The sequence below is a fragment of the Psammomys obesus genome, unplaced genomic scaffold (genome assembly GCF_907164565.1).
Source record: "Psammomys obesus unplaced genomic scaffold, mPsaObe1.curated_primary_1811, whole genome shotgun sequence".
Taxonomy (NCBI): Eukaryota; Metazoa; Chordata; class Mammalia; order Rodentia; family Muridae; genus Psammomys; species Psammomys obesus.
Window position 1 is genome coordinate 12,105,999 of NW_026596244.1, and position 21,573 is coordinate 12,127,571.

Sequence of the window (21,573 nt, forward strand, 5' to 3'; positions counted from 1 at the left end):
CCTCCTATGCAGACACTATAAGGTTGAGGCTCTAAATCTAATGGCTACAAGACATCCCACCAGGAACACACATGACAGCTCAGGCAGGTCACGTGAGCGGGCACTGCTGCAGAGGCCCCCTCCGAGGACACTGGACTAGACTGTACCCTAATGGGGTGACTTTCAACAGACGGCCTGCCCGCAGAGGCCAGAAAACAAGGCGGCCACTAAGGGCTCCTTAGAAGAGGTGACGCTAACTTAACTATTCAGCATCGCAGAATGGGGACATGGGACAGCTGGGCTCAGAAGAAGCAAGCATCTCTAGATTTTCTGCGTTGTAATTCTCTTTCAAACAAATAATTAACATTAAAAAAAAAATCTCTCCCTGTCACATAACCTGTGAGCAATTTCTGGCAACCTTCTAGTTTATCCTGTCAGTAGACTAGTAACTATAGCCATGGGTATGTTTCCCCTTTATTAAAACATAGCATAGGGCCCGTAGAAACTCTGAGCAATAACTTGCTTTATGTGTGTCTAGTTTGCTATTTACAATTCTCACGCTTGTTTAAAACATGTGGCTTCCACAATACACTCTGGTGAGGATGTGGGAAAGGACCTCTCATTCACTTTGGTGGAATTGCAAACTGGTGGAAACACTCCAGAAATCAGTGTAGAGAATTCTCAGAAAGCTAAAATGAAGTCCAGCCTATTTTCCAGCTATACCATGGTTTGGCCTATGCCCAAAGTCCTCAACATCCACCCCCACAGATACCCGCTCAGTGGTGTCTCTGCTTCCATTTACAAGCCAGGAAATAAAAGCAACCTTAATGCCCTTCAGTTAATAATAAAATGTGGCACATATACACTACAAAATACTCTTCAGCTGTAGAGAAAAATGAAATCATAAACAATTCAGGTGCATGGATGGATACAGTAAATACCCGGAAAGACAAACACCACACACTTTCTCATCTGGGCTCCAAGTCCTGAGATCAAGTTACAGCACAGACTGACACAGAAACGGGAAAGACTAGAAGAAGTGTGGGCATGGTGGGCTGGGGAGGGGAAAAGCAGCTGCTGTGAAGGGAGAAAGAGGGAAATGAAGGGATCTTTAATTGGGAAGGAGATTGGGACAATACAGAGGAATAGGAGGGATAAATAACAGTAAGGATGTTTGAAAAACCCATAGGAAATCATGTTTTATATTTGCCTAAAGTTCCATAAAATACATATAAGTGTATGTGTATGGGTAATATATTTAAAATTATATTAATTGTATTATATTATAGATTATTATTTCATTATACAATATTATATAACTAAGTAATACAATTATGTAGTATATAATTTATATAATATATAAATAAGATAGTTATCATTTATTTATTATTATTTATAATTAAATTGTATATTAATGAATATATCATATTGATTATATAATATATAAATTATACATTATAAATACATATTATAGTAACTACATAATACATACATGTGAATGATATATAATAGACTATATAACACATGTGCTATAATACCTATATTTGCTATTATAAATTGTATATACTATATATATATACACAATATTTTGAAAATAGGCCACAGATTGAAGAGGGAGGAGAGGACACATAAGAACTGGTGAAGACGGAGAAGTGAGACACACTATACATATGACATTTTAAAAAAATGTAGTAAAAATAAAGGTTACAGTTTTTCTAAATAAATATTAAGTACTGGGATCCAGAACGGCGTAACTTCCAAGGTGTACTTCCTCAGGGAGGTGCTGTGTCTGTAGAGCCAGACCCACACATGGTCTATCTTTGAGAGTTCCCCCCATTCCACAGTACCCTAACAAGCCCTCCCTGGCTTCCTTCGTACTTTAAACTTAAAAAAAAAAAAAAAAACCAACACATTTATTTACCTGTACATTCATGTGTGGGCACACACAGTATGCAGGTCAGAAGACAACTTTCAGGAGTGGGTTCTTTCCTTCCACCAGATGGGTCTAGGGATCAAACTCAGGTTAGGCTTGAGTAGCGGAGAGAGAACATAAAAAGCACGTGGAAAACATGTGCAGGGAATGCCCTGAGCAATCACCGGGCCATAGGGTGGCAGACACAGGGAAGTGTGGCAATCTCCTGTCTAGAAACTTCGAGTTTAATGAGACTAGGAAGAGCAGAAGCACCATCCCTGGAGCCCAGCGGGTGCATCATCAGAAAGGGTGGCCTAAATAGTAAAGTGGAGGGAAAAGGACTGTGGTGAGATTAGGAAGTTTAACAGTGCAGGAAGGGCTCAAATTAAAGCCACAACAAAAAAATCCTAACAGCAAATCAAGGCAAGTGTGGTCGAGTGAGGAGGCCAGAGTGGCCAACCGTGGACACAGCTGAAAAGCCTGAGGGAAACTGCTTAACAGTAACAGCTGTTTATAGTCTCCTGGAGTCAGGCCAATGATAACTCACGGCAAGATGGCGGAGTGCAACCGTGAGAGGCCGTCTGGGGCTGGAGATTGTCATGTAACTCTTCCATCTCACAGAACTGGGGGTGCTCTGGCCTGCAGAGATGGAAGGGATGAAAACTCATCCCTTGCCCTCAGGGAGCTGCTGTCGAAGACAGAGAAAGCCATGTTTCTTCAGATATTTAGTTCCAACGGGCCAGGCTTATTCCTAAAATCCTCTATGACACAGCTAACACTGCAGCATACGGTGGCTGGCACAGCTGATGTCCATCTTCCTGGAAAAGCTGAAGCACCTCTTTGAACACTTGGTCATGGTTAAGCAAAATAACTGCTATCTAGACACTATTCCCTGAAGCCATACTACACGAAATGCTGACACAGTTCCAAAAAGGAGGCTACTTTTCTGGATCCATTAAGAAAAACACTACTATAAAATGTGCCTTTATTTTTATTATTTTTGGTCTGTTAAAACAAAAACAACAAATGAACACAAGGCCATTTCAATCTCTGTAGATACAAAGTGACTTTATTGGAGTATTTGTAAAGGCAAGATATTTGTTCTAGTAGACCTAAACATGAAAGCAAATAGCTGTAGTGGAAACTCAATGAGCAAGGTCAAACCAGTCAGATGTGGTCTCCAGAGTTCCCCAGAACCGGAAACAAACACAGGCAAAAGGCAGGTTCCTCAACATGCTAACAACCACAACTGGACAGAAAGCATACACATCTGTTCTACTTAAATGACTTCAAAGTTCCCAGTTACTTTTCAAAATGTTATGAGAAACTCGATGCTTTCCAAGCGTAGGCTTGCAAAATAACTCTGCCTTTCTGCATCAAATGCAATCAAATGGCAGAAAGAGGTGTGTTTTAGAGTGTTTTCAGAAAGTACCGAGGCTTTGACTTTCAAGCACCAATATTCAGCCTAATGACCAAGGAAAAGTATAAATTTACTTTTCCACTAATGAAGCCTAACTAAAATGCAGTATTGTTCAGAAAGCTGTTTTGATAAGATTCCCAGATGATTTTAAACAAATCTCTTAAATAAAAACAATTACTTAGAGATGAACTACTTGGAGATGTTTTTTTTTCTGTGATATTCAAAGCCCCAAAGGCACAGCCCTTTCTCTTCTTTTCTATAAAATTCTGCTCTGCCTTGTCTTTTTCATGCTCTTCTTAGAAGATTAATTCTTCATGAAAAGGATTTTTTTTTTTTTTTTTTTTTTTGGTCAAAGACTTCATTCTCAGAACTCCCACAAATGTGCCAAGAGATAGGTTTAGAAATGTTCTTTTAATGTAGTCTGAAATAACGTGAAAGCCAAATGTCCACCAGTTTTGGCTCAACAAATTTACATGACAACTTCATAAAGCCACACTAGAGAACAAGTAGATAAGCGAATTAAACGGGGCTCACAGGTGAAGATGGCCGCCACATTTTAAGTGGAAGACAAACAGTATTAGCAATACACATGGAGTGATCTAACTTTTGTTTTGTTGTTTTAGAGTTATAGTTGAGTACTTCAGAGACAAAATGTTCCCCATACTGCATAAACTGTTAGGGAACACGAGATGATAAAACATCCAAATATCTTCTAGGAAACGAGTGTAACATGGGTAGTAAAGTCATAAAAGATATTTCAGAAGAACACTGAAAATATATTCAACATCGTATTAGAAGAAATTCTCTGCAACCAGGAGAATTTTGTGCCAAGGAAGTATAGATGGTTGCACAGTCAGAAATACAGCAATACCATTTTACCTCAGTAGATTTAAGAAAATCATAACATTTTCCAGACAGAAATACAGAAAAGCCTTTGACAAATTCAATAGGCATTCTGTCTAAAAATACTAAAAACATAAATAAACAAATATACTTGAGAAATGTTCTTTTATGGTTATGGGACATGAAGAAATCAAATTGGTACTAGCCAGGAAGCTTCCTCCTGGCTGGCTAGCCTTTATTACTAGAAGGTGCTATGCAGGCTGCTTAGAGGAAAACAGCAATTAACATTCTTATCCAGCTGTGAACCCTGTGAGTTAACCAGCTGGCAAGCTATGCCCACAGGTGCAAAAATGGCACAGATGTTCCAGGAGTGATCAACTACCTTTTGTTTGGATTTAAGGCCCACTTCACAATAAGAAATATTATAAAACTGGCCGAGAACCTGTGGTTGGGAGTTCATCACATTTGCTCCAGGTACACAGCACCAAACTGACATCTGAATTCATACCTCTATATTGAGCAAGAAGGCCTCACCTTGGAGCTGGGCCTTGTGGTGCACACCTTTAATCCCAGCACGTAGGAGGTGGAGGCAGGCAGATCTCTGAGTTTGAGGCCAATGTGGTCTATACAGTGAGTTCCAGGGCAGCAAGAGCTACGTCGAGACTGTTTCAAACAAACAAACAAACAAACAAACAAACACCCAAAGGAAGAGGAAAAAAAGGCCACATCAGATACCACGCAGATGCTGGCACTGTGCCTCCTCCCAGCCTCCATAATCATGAGCTAAATAAAAGTCTTCTTTATAAATTACCCGAGTGCTGTGTTTAGAGACAGTACTAGAAAACAGACTAGACAGCAAGAATAAACTTATACACAGGGCCTTGAGGTGGAGGTTATGAGTGCCAGCATCTGCCTAACAGGTGCAGGTTCAGTCCTTACCACCATAAAAATTAATAAAATTACATTAGTATGCAGAAACAATCACATTAAAGTATAGAAAAAATGCCAACTAAAAGATAAAATGCAAGAGAAAGCTCCTTGTACCTGGAAACAAAAAAATAAATACTCACATACACTTAAGGAACATAAAACATGTGAAGAAAAGAAAATGACAAAATTACTAGAACATAGGATACTTCAAGAAATACAAAAACATCCTTTCTGAGTTAATTTACAAACTTAATGAAACGTCAAGACGTGTTTTTTTCTGAACTTGACACATTTAATTTCAAGTCAGTTCTGCCAACTCTGGACTGAGGGAAGCAAGAACTGTGGTCAAGGGAGGGTGCTGCGTGGTGCTGCCTGGGGAAGAAACCCACTCTCCATCTTAGAACCATAGAGTCGGGTCCTTTCTCCTCTCCTGGTTTGTTACCAATAGGATTATTAAAGCAGCCAATTTCCAAAAGAAGCTGAAAAAATCCCAGTTTTAATCAGACACTATGTAGCCTGAATATGTAGTGACTAATTTAAATTCAGAAAAGGGGCTAAGGACATGGGTCAGTGGTTACAGGGCAGTTTCTCTGCATGCATGAGGACCTGAGGTCAGATCCCGAGCACGCATCTGTATCTGCAGCACTGTGAGGCAGCCAGGTGGATATGGGGATGGGTCTTACTGATCAGTCAGTAGCTCAACAGTGAGCTCCAAGTTTAGTGAAGAGACCCTGTCTCAAAGGCAGATGGGGGCAGGGATAGAGAAAGATACTTGGTATTGACTTTCTACCACACACACACACACACACACACACACACACACACACACACACCTGAGTATAGTTGAGTAAATTAAATCTGTTTTGTAGATCACATTTAGTCTACATGCTACCAGGGTTTGACTTTTTTGGTAATAAACAAACTTTTTCTAAGGGGTCAAAAAGCAAATATTTTTAGCTTTATAAGATTCATAATCTCCATCTCACATTCTTATTCATAACTAAGAAATATACAAACAGCGGCAAAGAAGGTAATTTTGAATCTACCTTTCAGAGTGATAGTTTACCAACTTATGTTAACCCTGAAATTCAACCTCTAGCATCTGAGAGGAACACAGCACCTCACCTGACCTCTGTCATATCATTCTCGTTGTTTTTAGACGCCAATCCGGTAAGCATATTATGCATACATCCGGTAAGTGGGTCTTTTCCTCCTGGCATAGAAGTGTGTAGGAGGCTGGTCTCTGAAGGAGAGGCTGCATCTCTCAGACAAGGCGGGCCGTCTGTCATACTTTGACAGCTTCAGCTCGTATTAAACACATCAGCCCCAGCCCCCCCAGCACTGTGCTAGGTACTTGCACTGCTGCTGGTCCAGCTAGTTGTACTTATTTTCCAGTTTCTTAAAGATATATAGATATGATAAGAGTTAAGGGTAACAGTATCTACCTGAGGCAGACCAAAACTTAGACTCTACCAGACCAATGATAGGACAAAGGGAAACTCACATACCCTTCATTCATTCCGAGTGCCGTGGCCCCCGCCCAAGCTCAGAAGGTCGTTTTTGCGTATGTGGCCTGGCGTGGGGCAACGAAGAGCCTAGCTCAGACAGACATTATTTGACACAAGACAACCAGTGAAGGAGGCTAGCCAGGCAGATCATGGCTCCCCAGTGCCTCAAAGCTTCAGGACTATCTACTGAAGATATCAAAATCTCCAACTGCAGTGTGACTTACTCAGTTGAGCTAGGTCCAAGATCACGTGTGATAGGATTCCAGGTCACCTCAAGGTGTACCTCATAATCTTCAGCTTCACAAGTCAAGCAGCCAAGACTGTCAAATTACCTAGAGTTTGCCTGGGCCAATGGCCCTGGTCTTCTCACCAGTCGCGGTTCTGTACAACAGTGGAACCGGAAGTGTTCCTACAGCTAACCAGCAGTGACATGCTAGAACAGGCAGGTCAGCTGTACCCATCGAGCTCCAGTTTTTAACAGCCATCATGAAGATCAGGTTTAGTCTGCAGTAGACTTTATTGTGTTTATAAAAACTAAAAATTGCTATTTCCTAATTATTTTCCTACGTCTTCTTTCTTTTGATTATTTGTATCCATTGCATCTGAAGGGTGGAAATATCATGAGCCAGAATACATGCCTGTAATCTCAACATTTGTGAAGCTAAGGCAAGAGGACCAAGGTATCCTCAGCTTCATAAACTGAGGCCAGATGGGCTGTGTAAGAGCCTGTCTGAAAAAAACATCCTCTAAAATAGCTGGCAAGATGGCTTAGCACGCAGAAGCACTTGCTACACAGGCCTGAGTTTAATACTCAGAGCTCAACATTTAAAAACAAAAAACAAATAATGCCGGCTATGGTGGCACGTGGCTGCAACCCAGCAATCTTGAGGGAAGACGGGACACAGACACGGGGCACTAACAGGAGGCTCCTGGCTAGCGTGAAATCCAGAGGGACGGAAGCTACAGAAGAGACAGACTCCACAGGCAAGCAGAGGGGGAGCTAACCCCCTGACCCCCACATGCACACCTGTGGCATGCACTGCCTGCCCCACAAATAAAATGTTCTTAAGAACGTCCAGAAATGAAAACTTCATGAGCGCGTCCGAGTCTTAGGTCGGGACTTTTCCTTGTGTGCCGTCATCACATCGGCAGCATGACCTGGCTAACCAGGACAGTGTATAGCACACACACACTGTATCTGCAGCACGCTCTCCTCCCAGAGCCATTCACTAAGCATTTACCAGCGCATTATCGACTGAGTAGAGTACCATGTCATTAGCTCATGAACACTGCCAGAGCGCTCGTCCTCTGCCTTCCTCCTGAAGATACAAATCATGAGTTAACTTTCAGAATAGCACCTCAGTGATTATGAGGAAGAAAGGCTTGTTTTTGGACATCTTAAACAAGAAAGAAAGAAATGGTAAGTTAGTTCTGAACACTCTTAAGAATTCCCATGTTTAGTGTTGGAGGGTAGTTTTACTTTTTTTTCTTTCAGGCTGGTCTCAAATTCGCAGCAAATCTTCTGACTCGGTATCCCATGCGCTGTGACTAAAAGCTCTGTGCTTCTATTTCATACATCAAGTTCTTCATCCAGTGTGATCTGTTCCCCTAGCAACATAAACTGGCCCCGAGAACAAAGATGGACACTTTGCACTGCCCACAGCCAGGCGGGGATTAAATAGGCCCAAGAGCAACTGCTGAAATACAAAGGCTTGATTCATTAGCCAATGGCCCGCATGCCATTTGGGTCATTTCAGACATATGGAACACTTTCCTCAGGTCATTTAAAGGAATACCAACGCTGGATAGCGTGAAGATATTAAGGCATGTGGCGTGGGCCTTGCCACACTGGCTTTTACCTTTAATTTTGTGGTGTCTGCAAATACTCCAAATAAATAAGATAAACTTTTTTTTTTTTTAATAGGTTGGGGAAGACACATCTTTTGAAAGGGCAGAAATGAAGACAGTGGACTAGGGGCTTGGTCTTCCCAGTAGAAAGTACCAAACATTAGAACAAAGTAGTCTCCATGTCTGAGAGATTGTATGTAACATAATTCTAAATTGAAGGAACAACAGTGTGCTGTACTTTCCTGTTTGCAGTTTGCAAAGATGCAGCAGCAGACTGAATGGCAATCACACATACTTCCACCAAGTACTGCCACACAGTGAAACAACCCTTTAGTTTGAAAGATTCTCTCTCCCTCTCTCTCTTTGTATGTGTGTGTATGTGCATCTCTGTCCTTGTGACAGGGCATTCAAGTGCATTCAGTATTTAGTATTTGAATGGAAGTTAGAAACCTTCCCTTGCTGTGGCTTTTCTCTTGAAGAATCCTGTGGACACCTGACTTGACTGGGACGGGCAGCTTTGCTTGCTCTGCCTTGCTTTAATGAGTGTGAAATACAGTTACCAGAAGGGGGCAAAGACCATCTTTATTTTGTAATTTATTTAAAATTGTAAAACATAAACAATTAACAGATAGATGATAACTCAGTGCCATTAGTTAGATATTTAAAATCTGACAGATTCATAAGTGTACTGGTCCTTTATCACCACCAAACAGTTTAGTCTATGTAGTCGAAGTCTTCTGGAATTCCAAAGTTTTTATCAATTTTATTTTCTTCAAACCCAAATTTTCTTTTGGCCCAGGATTTTATTGCAAATATGTTATCTATACAAAAGAAAAAGAAAAAAGGTTCTTAAGCATGAACAAGATAGTCGTGAAACATTCTAATCTAATTCCCCACCCTCTGGCTGTGCTTCCGTTGCTCTCAGATATATTAAAACAGAAGCAGCTACCAAAAGACGCTGAAGGGGACCATACAGAGTAGCCCCTGGAATCTTTGCACATGTGGAGCGAGGCCAGGCCTCAGGCTCGAGCAGTTTCAGCTGCTCTGCTCTCTAAGGAACTGCTTTTTCTCCAGACCTCTGTCCTTCCCTCAGAATAATGGCTTCCAGACCATCAGGCCAGCCTGAGGAACTGGAGGAGATGGTGGAAAAGGTCTCCTGTTAAAACAACACAGAGCAGATGTGTCCTTGGCATTCCTAAAACCACTGAAAAAGGCGTTACACCTACTTAGAGGAACTTATCCCAAAGGGGGAACCCCAAATTGTACAGAAAGATTTTCAGACAAGGATCTTAGCCCCAGTGCAGCAGCAAAAGGGAGGGCAATGGCTGCTCCTCAGGCCTCAGGGCTGGGGAGCAGGGATGCAGCACAGTGCCAACGCACACAGGCAGCTGCTCCTGGGAGTAAGACTGATGGCCACCCCGGCCCTCACCGCTACAGAGTTCTCATATATTATATAGTCAACAGTGTGCCAGGTTCCCAAGTCTGCCAGAGTACACTGCATTCGTAGCAAAAATGAGTAAAAGGTTAAAAGCAGTTCTTCCTGAGTGCTGGGGCTGGACCATGTCACTACCCTTTCCAGCCACCAGCCACACTACCTTAGAATGGTCCGGAGACAGCAGCTTTAAAAAGATGACTCAGTTAAAATGAGATCATGAAGGTGGACCCTAAAAATATTCGATTGGTGTCTTTATGATTTACACACAAGGAGAGAGATCAGGAGCTGGCAGAGGAAGAGCATGGGACTTAGGAGGAAGTAGCCACGCGCAGGGCAGAGTGTCGTCAGGGGAATAGGACCTAGTCCTCCAGATTAGTGAGAATGGTCACTCTGTAGAATACAGGCAGCCATCCTGCAAATCAATACATGTGGCTGGAGATTTCTTTCATAGACCATTTCCATGGACACGTAATTCTAAGTATTAAATAAACATAAACTTGAAATTCAACTTTCTTTCCAGAGTGACTCCTACTACCTCAAGTGAAATACACACAGTGCCATACCCTAGCTGGATACAAGGGATTGAACACTGTAGTCTTTGGGTCTGGTTAATTTTTAAAAAATATATGATGAAGCTTTTTTTAAAGAAAGAATCAACAGTGGAAACAAACTATCAGTGGAATGTGTTATGGAAAGCCAACGGATATTTAAATAGATCTAATTCTCATAGCAACCTACAGTGAATCTTAATCTTCATGACGTGAGAATACTAAACAACATGAGGCCCTCCAGGATGTGCTGGGGTTGTGTTTGGTTCATCAGTGTATGAGCAGCGAGGCCTGGCCAGTCCCAGCTGCGTACTTACAGAGGTAAGACAGACGGCAAGCATCAGTGTACACAGATAGCACAGAATGTGGAGAATACGTCCCTTCAAGGTGACACAAGAAGAAACATTACAACGTAGTTCCAAACAATTCTAAAGTTGTGTAAAGAAGAGGAACAAGTATCACACGCCTTCTAGGACAAGCTCCATAAAGTGGAAGGACTTCTAAGAAACAGGGAACACACACACAACACAGCAGGCTTGTGGGATGGAGCTGTGAACCTGGGTCAGGAAAGGAGAAAATGGGCACTAAGTCGAGCTCTACTCAGCAGCTCTGAAGAAAGGAGCTCCTGGTTCACATTATGGACAAGCAACCAAAGCCAGGCTGCGGTGCCTCCAGGCAATTCAAAGATGCTGGTCACGCCTTCCTCCGGCCACTGGAGGTCTGCCTTCTTAAGACAGTGCCACACATGATCCTGACAACACGTTCCCTACCACAGAATTTTCCTACTATACATAATTTTAAGTGGACAGAGACTATCTGTTTAAAAGAAACAACCTTTAGATTTACAGAATTCCTGTTAATTCACATGGTTTCATACTCAGTATCAACATAGGAATAAGATGGCAGGATCTGCAGCGGTCTGTCCACCTCAGGAACTAAGATGCCTCTTGATCCCTAGCATAGAAAACTAGGCTCCTAAGAGGTAATGTGTTAGACAAGATGTGAAGTGTCACAGACAATAAGAAGATACAGTTCACTTATATTTACAATCTTGGGCAATCTCTCATTCTATAAACTAAAATGTTAAATTATTAGGCAATAAAAATTATTTTTTTTAAAATATTACACATTTTGGTTTCTGGGTTTGTTTTTATGGGACTTGTATGTGTACATGCCTTTCTATGTCTGTGTGTCTGAACTTTTCCTTTGGCTCTTTTTCTTCTGTTTGTCTGTTTTGTCCTATTCTGGACAAAATTTGTTTTAATCTAAATTTATTATTTATTGTAGATGTGTCTATGTATCCTAATGAAAGAGAAAGAGAGTGGATTCGGGTGGGTGGGGAAATGGGGAGGCGCTGACAGGAGCTAGGGAGACCCTAAGCAGAATACATTGTCTTTCTAAAAATCTATTTTCAGCTGGGTGGGGCTGGCACACTCCTCTGATCCAGGCACTTGGGAGGTAGACACAGGCAGATCTCTGTGAGTTCCAGGACAGTCTGGTCTACAGAGTGAGTTCCAGGACAGCCAGGGCCGCACAGAGAAACTCTGTATTTGTTATGCATATGTGCTCGAATGCATGTATTTACAGCACAGGCCTGAGGAGCTGCTGGAGGCTGGGAGAGCGGGCTGGTTACTTTGGAGCTGGTGTCACGGGGGGTTGTGAGCGGCCATATCAGTGCTGGGAACTGAACTGGGTCCTCTGCTACGGCAGTGAGTGCCCTTAACCACTCAGCCTTCTTGCTGGTCTGCAGATTCTTGGTTCTAGATACATTTCAAGGACACTGCTGGGTAAGAAGAAACCAGACTTCAATTGATACTTAATAAACAACACTTTGGAATCAGGGGCTTTTCTGACCTATAATTCACTTTATCCATTATCTTCATCTTCTAACACGTTTATGTGACAACAGTAAGCTGCCGCCCTCAGTGGGAATATTTTTGAAACAGGGTAATAAGCCCAGGCTGACACAGCAAGGACTACTTAATGTAAGATGACCTTGAACTTGTAACCTTCCTGCCTCTACCTCCAGAGAGCTGGGCTTGGAGGTATTCTCCACGATGGAGTTTTATTTGGTGCTGAGCTCCAACTCCACTTTGGGCATGCTGAACAGTCTGCCAACCAGATCACATCCAGAGCCTGGGAAACACAGCTCTGAACTCAAACAAACAAACAAAAAACGTTTTGTGATAATTCTATTATCACAAAAACATCTCCTTCGGCCCCTGAAAGGCAGAAGCAAGCGGATCTCTGAGTTCAAGGCCAGCCTGGTCTACAGAGTGAGTTCCAGAACAGCCAGAGCCACATAGAGAAACCCTGTCTCAAAAAACCAAAATTAAAACAAAACAATAACAACAACAAAATCACCCCCCAAATTCTATAGTTTCTCAAACTCTGATTTTGTTTGTTTTGTTTTTGCAGCTAACCACAAAGAGGAAAAAAATTCTAACAGTTTTTCTAATGATAATTTGGAAGCTTATGATGAATTAGAAAACAATTTATAGTCACTTAACAACTTGGGGAACAAGAGAAAGGGGAGTACGTGTTACATTAAGACTCTTATTTATTTCCCTCAAAATGAGAGGCAGAGTAGGGCAGCGTGGCGTGTGCCTTTAATCCCAGCAACTGGAAAGACAGAGGCAGGTGGATCTCTCTGAGTTTGAGGTCAGTCTGGTCTACAAAGCTAGTCCAGGATAACCAAGGCTACACAGAGAAACACTGTCTCAAAAAGGAAGAGGTGGGGAGGAAGGAAGGGGGAGAGAGAGAGGGAGAGGCATTATCCACAGAGAACAGATGAGGAAGGAGCTCAGAAAAGCTGGAAGGGCCACAGAGCAGATGAGGCTGAGTGGCTTCTGTCTGCCATGTGCTCAAGCTGCCCTTCCTGCTGTTTGCTGGCTTCTTCCTCACAAGCTACTAGAGGAAAGTCCTAATTACTTTCACGCTGCGTGTTGTGCTGAACATGTGGAGGCCAGTGTCAGTGCTCGCCTTCCGCCACGTGGGTCTAATCCAGACCCTCAGGTCTGACGGCACTACTCCCGACCCACCTCAGCTTTAATCCGTGAGGCCATCTGCTTCATTTTCCATACTCAAAGTTTTCTATTTTTCAAACCTCTCTATCACATTACTGTTATCACTGTTGCTGTTGTTGGCTTTTGGGAGAGAAGGTTTTATGTAGCCCAGGTTAGCCCTGAACTTACTACCTAGGCTCCAATGACTGAATGCTGGGGTCACAGACACAAGTTACTGTGCATCACAATGTATTTCTCACTCACTGATACTTCCCTGAACACAATGTCTGCTCTGTTTCTCTTCTGTTTTCTTCACTACAGCAGAATTTTGTTTTGGAAACAACTCACAGACAGACAGACAGACAGACAACAGCTGTATAGGAGCCCACAGAGAATTTCATTAATATGCCTATTTATTTTACTGTAAAATAGGGTGGGGAAAATGAGGTTTAAATTTCTGTGAACTGCAGGCCTGGACCAGCAGCAGGAAACCTGGCACATGAACCTGCTCTCCAGGCTAGCCCGGAGACTCAGCACCGGAAGTCCTTCCCTTCTCTGCTTCCTTACACACCTTCCCACGGGAGTGTAGTGACAGTGACTGATACCTGGGAGGCACTGGAGCTCAATGAGCACATCCAGTGTTAATTTGAACACAGGGAAGTGCAGGCTGCAGATGCAGATCAAAGGAAGGCCCTGCCTGGATGTGTGGAGCTGGCTGTCCAACCTCCAGTACCGAAGAAAAGCAAAACCACATCGACCTCAACTGTACCCTTCCGAGACATGCAAGCTCAGCGGCCAGAAGCTGAGCTTAGGCAAGTCACACAAGTTGAGCGCGGGCTTCTGCCGGCTTCACAGAAACACACGTTCACTCCAGCTGCACCTCGTGTGGAGCCTCTGCTCCAGTGCACGAGCACCACTTCAGCACTTACCAGTCCACCGATTGGCCGCTTCTTTGGCTACTTTATTTGCTTGACCTTAAAAAAGAGAGGGGGGGGGAGGGAGATAAAATGATTTGCTGTCACATATACATGTAGAACTACCTCCAACCCTCTAAAGATATGAACCAATGTATTGTAAATTATACATATATTAGAAATTACCATGAAAAAGCTCGTGTAGTGTAACACTGTCTCTTAAGAACCTGCTCAAATGCTCGAGAAAGTTTTAGGTTATTTGCAGTTACCTTAGGTAAAGAACAGAGAAGCAACGTGAATAACTTCCCTTTTCTAAGTGTCCCTCACCATTGCTCTTACTTCGTTACAGTTCAGGGTTACTTTATACATCGATTTATTATCTATTTGTGTGCTTGTGTGGGTGTGCCACCGCACGGCTGTGAGGTCGGAGGACGCCTCCTCGCAGGACTAAGCCGGTTCCTTCCACCAGCTGTCAGGGCTGCTGTGGAGCATTTTCATCCACTAAGGTACACAGCCAGCTCCTACCACATGTTTAAATGAGATACTTCTCAAACAATGCATCAAAATGATAAAAGAATTTAGTGGTAAGTATTTTACCATATATATTCTTCTGTTCAATAAATCTGACATTTAAACTTTTTAGTTACATGGTGGTTCACAACTTTAATCCCAGCACTTGGAAGGAAGAGGCAGGAGGATCTCTGTAATTTCAAACTAGACAGGTCTACGTAGCGAGTTCAAAGACAGCCAGAGCTACATAGTGCAGCCCTGTCTCCAAGCAAGCAAACAAACAAACAGAACAAGCGTTTTAGAGGAAAGAAAGTAAACCCATAGGAGAAAATATTTCCTTTCCATGTTAAACAGACAGTCTTAAGCTGTGTGCCAGTGCATGGCGTCTCTGCAGCACGGTAGAGGGTGAGGCAGGAGGACCTCGAGGGTGAGGCCAGCATGGACTGCACAGTGGGAATTTGTTTCACAACAAAGCCAGACAACTTAAGATAATATGCATTTTGATACTAAATGTATCTGTACAAATATCTTTCAAGTCACTCTAGATAGAACATAACAATGCCATAACAAACTAGGCATAGAGATAGCTTACAATGATGCCATTTTTTCCATTTGTTTGGTTTTTGGCCTTTTGAGACAGAGTTTTTCTTTGTAACAGCCCTGGCTGTCCTGAACTCCCTTTGTAGACCAGGCTGGCCAGGAACTCACGGAGCTCTGCCTGCCTCTGCCTCCTGAGTGCTGGGATTAAAGGCGTGCCCACCATACCTGACTGTCGTGTATTTTAAGAATAGTCTATTTTTATTTCCTGGGCACCGGTGTTCTGCCTGCATGTGTGTCTGAGTGAGGCTGTCAGATTTCCTACAACTGGAGTTACAGACAGTTGTGAGCTGTCATGTGGGTGCTGGGAATTGAACATGGGTCTTCTGGAAGAGCTTAACCTCTGAGTCATCTCTCCAGTCCAGTCCCAATAACGTTTTTTTAAAAATGAAAACATAATTTACACATGACAGATTTTACCCTATCAAAACAGTGGATGTACAATCATAACCACTATCTCAATTCTAGAACATTCTTATCAGCAACAGGAAAGCACGTGCACAAAGCCAACATCAACATTCCCGGTTCTCTGGCCCCTAACACTCATCTGTTTGCTTTCCATCTTACAGCCTTCCCCCGGGGGATACCTCAGGTGAAGGAAACGCGTGTTCTCTTGCGCACACACACAGTCGTGTTTTCCGGGTTCAACACACCTATTATTTTATATAATAAACTACATCCACAATTGGCTAACCTGTTTGTCTACTGACAGACTCTCGGCCACTTCCACTAGTACAAACACTAATTGCGTATTTTTAATTCTCTTGGGTGTAAGAAATAAAATCCTAACACACAGTATACATGCTATTTTGAAGAATGGATAGTGGGGTGGGGGTTATTTCTTTGTTTCTTTGAGACAGGGTCTTGCCCTAAGTTCCTGGTCCACCTGAACTAATTATGCAGGCCAGGCTGGCCTCAAACCTGCCAACTTCCTGCTTCTGCCTCCCAAGTGATAGGGTTCTAAGTGTGCTGCCATTACCTGGCCTTTACTTTTTAAGGGAGCCGTACCACTGCCATACTACCAGCTACACAAGGATTCTAACTTCTCCACGTCCTCACCAACACTTGTTACCTTTAAAACAAAAGGTAGTCATCTGGGACTGAAGAGCTGGCTCAGGGGCTAAGAGCAATGGCTGCTCTCAGAACAGCAACTTCCAGCACCTGCACGGCAGCTCACAACCAGTTGTAACTCTAGTCCCAGAGAGTCTGATGCCCTCTCCTGGCTTCCATGGGCACTGCATCCACCTGGTATACACACAGGCAGAGCACCACACATATCAAACCAAAAATAGGGGGAAACCCTCATCCTAAGGAATGTGAACAGACATCTCACTGTGGTTTTGACCTCCTAACAACAAATGCTGTGTTTTCACTGGCCATTTGTTTATTTTCATCGGAAAAATGTGTTTAATCTTGACCATTTTATGTTGGAATTTCGATCATTTTATTGAATTGTAAGGTCTTTATGTATTTTGCATATTGCCTGTTTGTCAAGCAGAAGGTTTGCAAACATTTTTCTCATTATGTAAGTATCTTTCTACAATCTTGGTAGTTGAAAAAAGTTTTCAGTTTTGATAAAACTACAGTATGTTTTCTTTTGTTGTTACTGTCATACTTGATGGCTAATCCAAAAAAAGAAAAATACAGTTCTTTGGACCATTCAGCTGTTGCTATGGTAAGCAGTGGGTACAGGTTAATTTACTGCACATACAGATCCAACTGTAGTCAACAGCATTAACAAATGTCTTTCTCAGCTGAGTGATCTGAGAACCCGTAGTTCTGACTGCAATCAACTGTGTTGACTTCTGGACTCTCAGTGCCATTTCATTAACCTATGTCTCTCCTGACCCAACATCACACCAACTCAACTGCTGGATTTTTGTATTAAATTTTGGAATGAAGAAAACTAGTCTTCACTATTTAAATAACATATTCCTGTTTATTGTGGGTCTCTTCTATCTCTATGTGAACTTAAAGATTAACCCAACAACTTCTGGAAAAGAAGCTGGTGACCTACGCTGGAGTCTTAACTGATGATGCACTGCAGTGTCTTTCACTCCACACACCTGGGATGTCTTTGCATTTACTGGGATCTTTGTTTTGTTTCAACAATGCTCCATATTTCAGGGCACACCTTACTCTTCTGACAGCTTTATTCATAGGTCATCTGATCTCTGTTGCTGCTGTGGAAACACAGTTCTCCTTTCTTCAGTTTCAATGTGCTCATTGTTAGCGTGCAGAAACACAAATGACCAACGGGTGGTAATTTAATCCCAACATTCGGAGAGGCTGAGGCAGGAGGATCAATAGTTCAAGATCAGTCTGAATTGCACAGGAAAAAACTATGCCCCAAACAAACAAAGAAAACACATACGCTTTTTCAAATGTTGACATTTTGGTATGTGTGCCCTTTGACATTATTAGTAATAATAATTTGGGGGCTATATATTTCGTGTATATAAGGATTGCTGAAGAATTTTTATACAGATACAAAAATATATAATCTAAAACCTTTGCTTCTTTACTTCTTCCTTTTCAAAATGAGTATTTTTTGTTATTTCTCTTCTTGGCCAACTGCCCTGGCTGAAACTTCTGGGACAAAGTGGAACCTGTGCTGAGTTTGCTCTTCCCTCTAGGAAGATGAGCTTCTCTTAGGCTGAGGAAGTTCATGTCCAGTCCCAGTACACTGCATGCTTTTAATTACGGAAGACTACTGAATTTTGTGTGGTGTGGTGGTAAACACCTTTAATCCAGCGCCCAGGAAGCAGGGCTGAGGGTGGAGTCAGGGAGATTCTTGTCAATTAGAGGCCATTCTGGTCTATATAACAAACTCTAGACCAGCCAAGACTACATAGTGAGACCTTGTCTCAAAAAAACAGAACTACTTTTCATTTATTTAGACAAATAATTGGTTGCCCTTCTCCCACCAAGTTTTATTTTATAAATATCTCGTTACTGGATTTGTTATAGAGCAGCTATACTGTTTCACTGGCAGAACACACCCCTGCATCCTCAAGATAAACGACGCCTCATCAGGATAATAATCCTTTCACATGAGGCTGTACTCGGTTGACTAGTATCTTACTGAGATTTTAGCTCTATTCACAAGTACCATGAATCTTCCATTTTCCTTTCTTGTTAGGTCTCTGTCTGTAGTTCTGATAGCAGAGCAATGCCAGCTAACATCAAATGATGACCTAGGAAGTCTTTTCTCAGCTTAAAAGAACTATTGAATATTTGCTGAAATTCCACCACTGGAAACTAGCTGTGTCTGTGCATGCCTGCTTAGCTCAATAGTAATCCACATCATTGGACATTAAGGAAGGTGTGCTGGGGATTAATCCAGGCCAGGTGCATGCTAAGCGGGTGAGCCACGGAGCCAACTACTCCCAATCCTTGTTCCACTGTTGATTCAGTATCAAATACTAGAGTTTTCAGCTATGATTGTTGAATCATCTATTTGTCCCTTTAATTCTTTAAGCTTCTGCCCCATGTATTTCATCATTTTTCTTTAAGCTGCATATATTAGTTACTTTTCTGTTGCTAGGATAAACAGCATGATCAAAGGCAACCTAAGAAGAAGAGAATTTATTTTGGCTTATAGTTCTACAAAACTCATCATAGTCAGGAGCCGTGGCAGCAAGCAAGAGAAGCGGGAGAGGGAAGGACACAGCAACATGGAGCTGAGGACTCGCACCTTCAAACGTAAATGGAAGACAAAGATTAAACAAAAAGAATGAAAAACTTCAAACTCTCACAACCTGCCCCTATGCGAACTTCTTCCAGCGAGGCTGCAGCTCCTGACTCTGCCCAAGCGGTGGCACCCACTGGGAGCCAGGGACAGATGCAGGAGCCCGTGAGGACAGGCCACGCTAAGACCGCACAGTGCGTGGACTACATCACCTGTATCTGCTGACCCTGCCCCCATTATAAACCGCACTTTCCGACAGCAATAACTGTCCCAAAGTCTATTGCTTTGCCCTTGGTTTAGCTGCCTTGACCCCTTTCCAATTATTGTTCAGAAGTCTTCCTCTAGCCTTTTACTTTCAATATATTTTTGTCTTTAAATGAGTCACTTGTAGGTGGTATTAATAATTGGTCTATTTCCTTGAATTTTGGCCCTCCCTGCCTTTTCGTTGGAAAACAAGCCATTTAGACTTAGTGTAATGAAGCTATGACTTACATGACATTTGTCTCGTTAATTTCCCATCTGTGATGGTCTGAATGAGAACTGCCCCTCATATTCCCTCATGTTTGAACACTGGGGCCCGGTTGGTGGCGCTGTGGGAGGAGTTATGGAGCCTTGCCGGAGGACGTCCATCACAGGGGTGGGTTTTGGGCAATTGTGTCCTCCTCTTGCTTTAGCCCAATGCTTGTTTCTGTGTGTAGTTTCCAATGTGCTCAGCCAGCTTCTAGCTGCTGTGCTCACTGGCATTTTCAGCCACTATGGACTCGCCTTCCAGAACCTCCAGAACCATAAGCCAAAGGAGACTCTCGCATCTATAAATCGTGCTTGCTAGTGGTGTTTATCATAGCGACAGAAAGTAAAAAGAATGCATTGTATGTCAATGTCCCTTTTAGCCTTCAACTCTTCCAAAACCAATGCTTGTATTAAGTGGAACTATTTCGTTTTTCTGTCTCCTTCCCTCCCCTCCTCAAATTTCTGCACTCTAAATAGTAAGAAAAAGTGAGAATAAAACTCAGGGTAGTCAAGCTGTGGTGCTGCACACCTTTAATCCCAGCACTTGGGAGGTAGAGGCAGGAGGATCTCTCAGTTCCTGCCTAGCCTGGTCTACAGAGAGAGTTCCAGGACAGCCAGAGCTACACACAGAAACAATGTCTTGGAAAAAGATAAAGAGAGGGGAGGGAAGGGAAGAAGGAAAGAAGTTGAGGGGTTTTGCATGCCAGGAAAATAGTCTACAAAAGAAATTTAACTCCTCTCCTCCCCTGCTGTTTCTTGTACCATGTACTTTGGGGTGGTTTTGTTATCTTTTGGTGACTGTCCTAAGGACTGCCACTGATGTCTTTATTTGTAGCATAATATTTGTTTATATAATTGTATTTCCATAGAGAGTTGTTTTCCTGCTATGTAACACCGCTTTCTTCCATTATGCTGCTACTTCCACAGACTGTGCTTTATATACTGTATAGTCACTTACAGACATGGCTGCTTTACATGGCTTTCTCCTAAAACAAATATATAGAACATATGAATATTATCTCTTTACTTAACTAGCAGCCTTCACTGGTGATTTATTTTTTCATAATGATAAAATCAGGTTCCAGTGTTCTTTTTACCTCAGTCTGAGGCATTCCCTAAGTATCTCTGGAGGGTGTGTTAGTTATGAGCTTGGAGTTGTTCCCTTGAAGATAGCTTACTTTGCCTGCTATATCTGAAGGAACTGTTTCTGGATGTAGAAATTTTGATTACATCCTATTCCAAGTGCTTTTGGCCTCTATATTTTCTAAATAGAAATAAGTGGCCGATTTTGGTGGAGATTGATGGTTGTAATGACTTGTTTCTCTCTTGATACTTTCAAAATTACCCTTTATGAGGACAATTTGATCATGATGTCGTACAAGCCTTGGAATCTGGGAATGGTTTTTGGTTGCTGGTTCTTCTTCATCGACGGTCAGAAGATCTCTATTGAACCATCTTCCTTTATGCTGCCTCTTTCCTCAGCTGGCTCGTCCCTTCAGCCACTCTGCCTTTGTTTCAGCTGCTGCAGTTTAAACTCCAGAATTTCTCCTTGGTCTTCCAGTATGATTTCATTTCTTTCCAAGTGTTATCTTTGTGAGCTATCCTTAGGCCTTCCTTTATTGTTTAGACAGGTCTCCTTTACTGACTATGTTTAGAACAGCTCACTAAACGTTTTGTCTAGTAAGCTTACCAGTGCTTTCTTCGGAACAGTTTTTATTGAGCGCTTTACTGAGGTACATTCTCCTGTTTTTTTGCATGTCTTACAATTTTCTAATACAGAACCGGGCATTTAAAACGTAATGTGGCAGCCAGGCAGTAGTGCCGCATGCCCAGCACTCAGGAAACAAAAGCAGGGTTTAAGTTGCCCATCTGGCTTTGTACTCTCAATCTTTATGGCTCTGCCTCCTGGAAAGCTGGGACTAT

At 42.4% G+C, this 21,573-nt stretch overlaps 1 protein-coding gene across 4 annotated transcripts in view; it reads right to left on the minus strand.

Annotated features, from left to right (window-relative positions):
* Positions 1-9,016: 9,016 nt before the first annotated feature.
* The window catches only part of Mnd1 (meiotic nuclear divisions 1), a 61,091-nt gene continuing 48,534 nt past the window's right edge, over positions 9,017-21,573 (minus strand). For 3 of the 4 annotated variants that reach the window (XM_055596593.1, XM_055596595.1, XM_055596592.1), the window contains 2 exons: positions 14,358-14,402; positions 9,017-9,261 (listed from right to left, as the gene is read on the minus strand). In XM_055596593.1, the coding sequence (XP_055452568.1) occupies positions 9,155-9,261; positions 14,358-14,402 (152 nt within the window). In that variant the 3' untranslated portion in view covers positions 9,017-9,154. The remainder of the gene's footprint in view (positions 9,262-14,357; positions 14,403-21,573) is intronic. The other variant, XM_055596594.1, reaches the window with a different exon arrangement.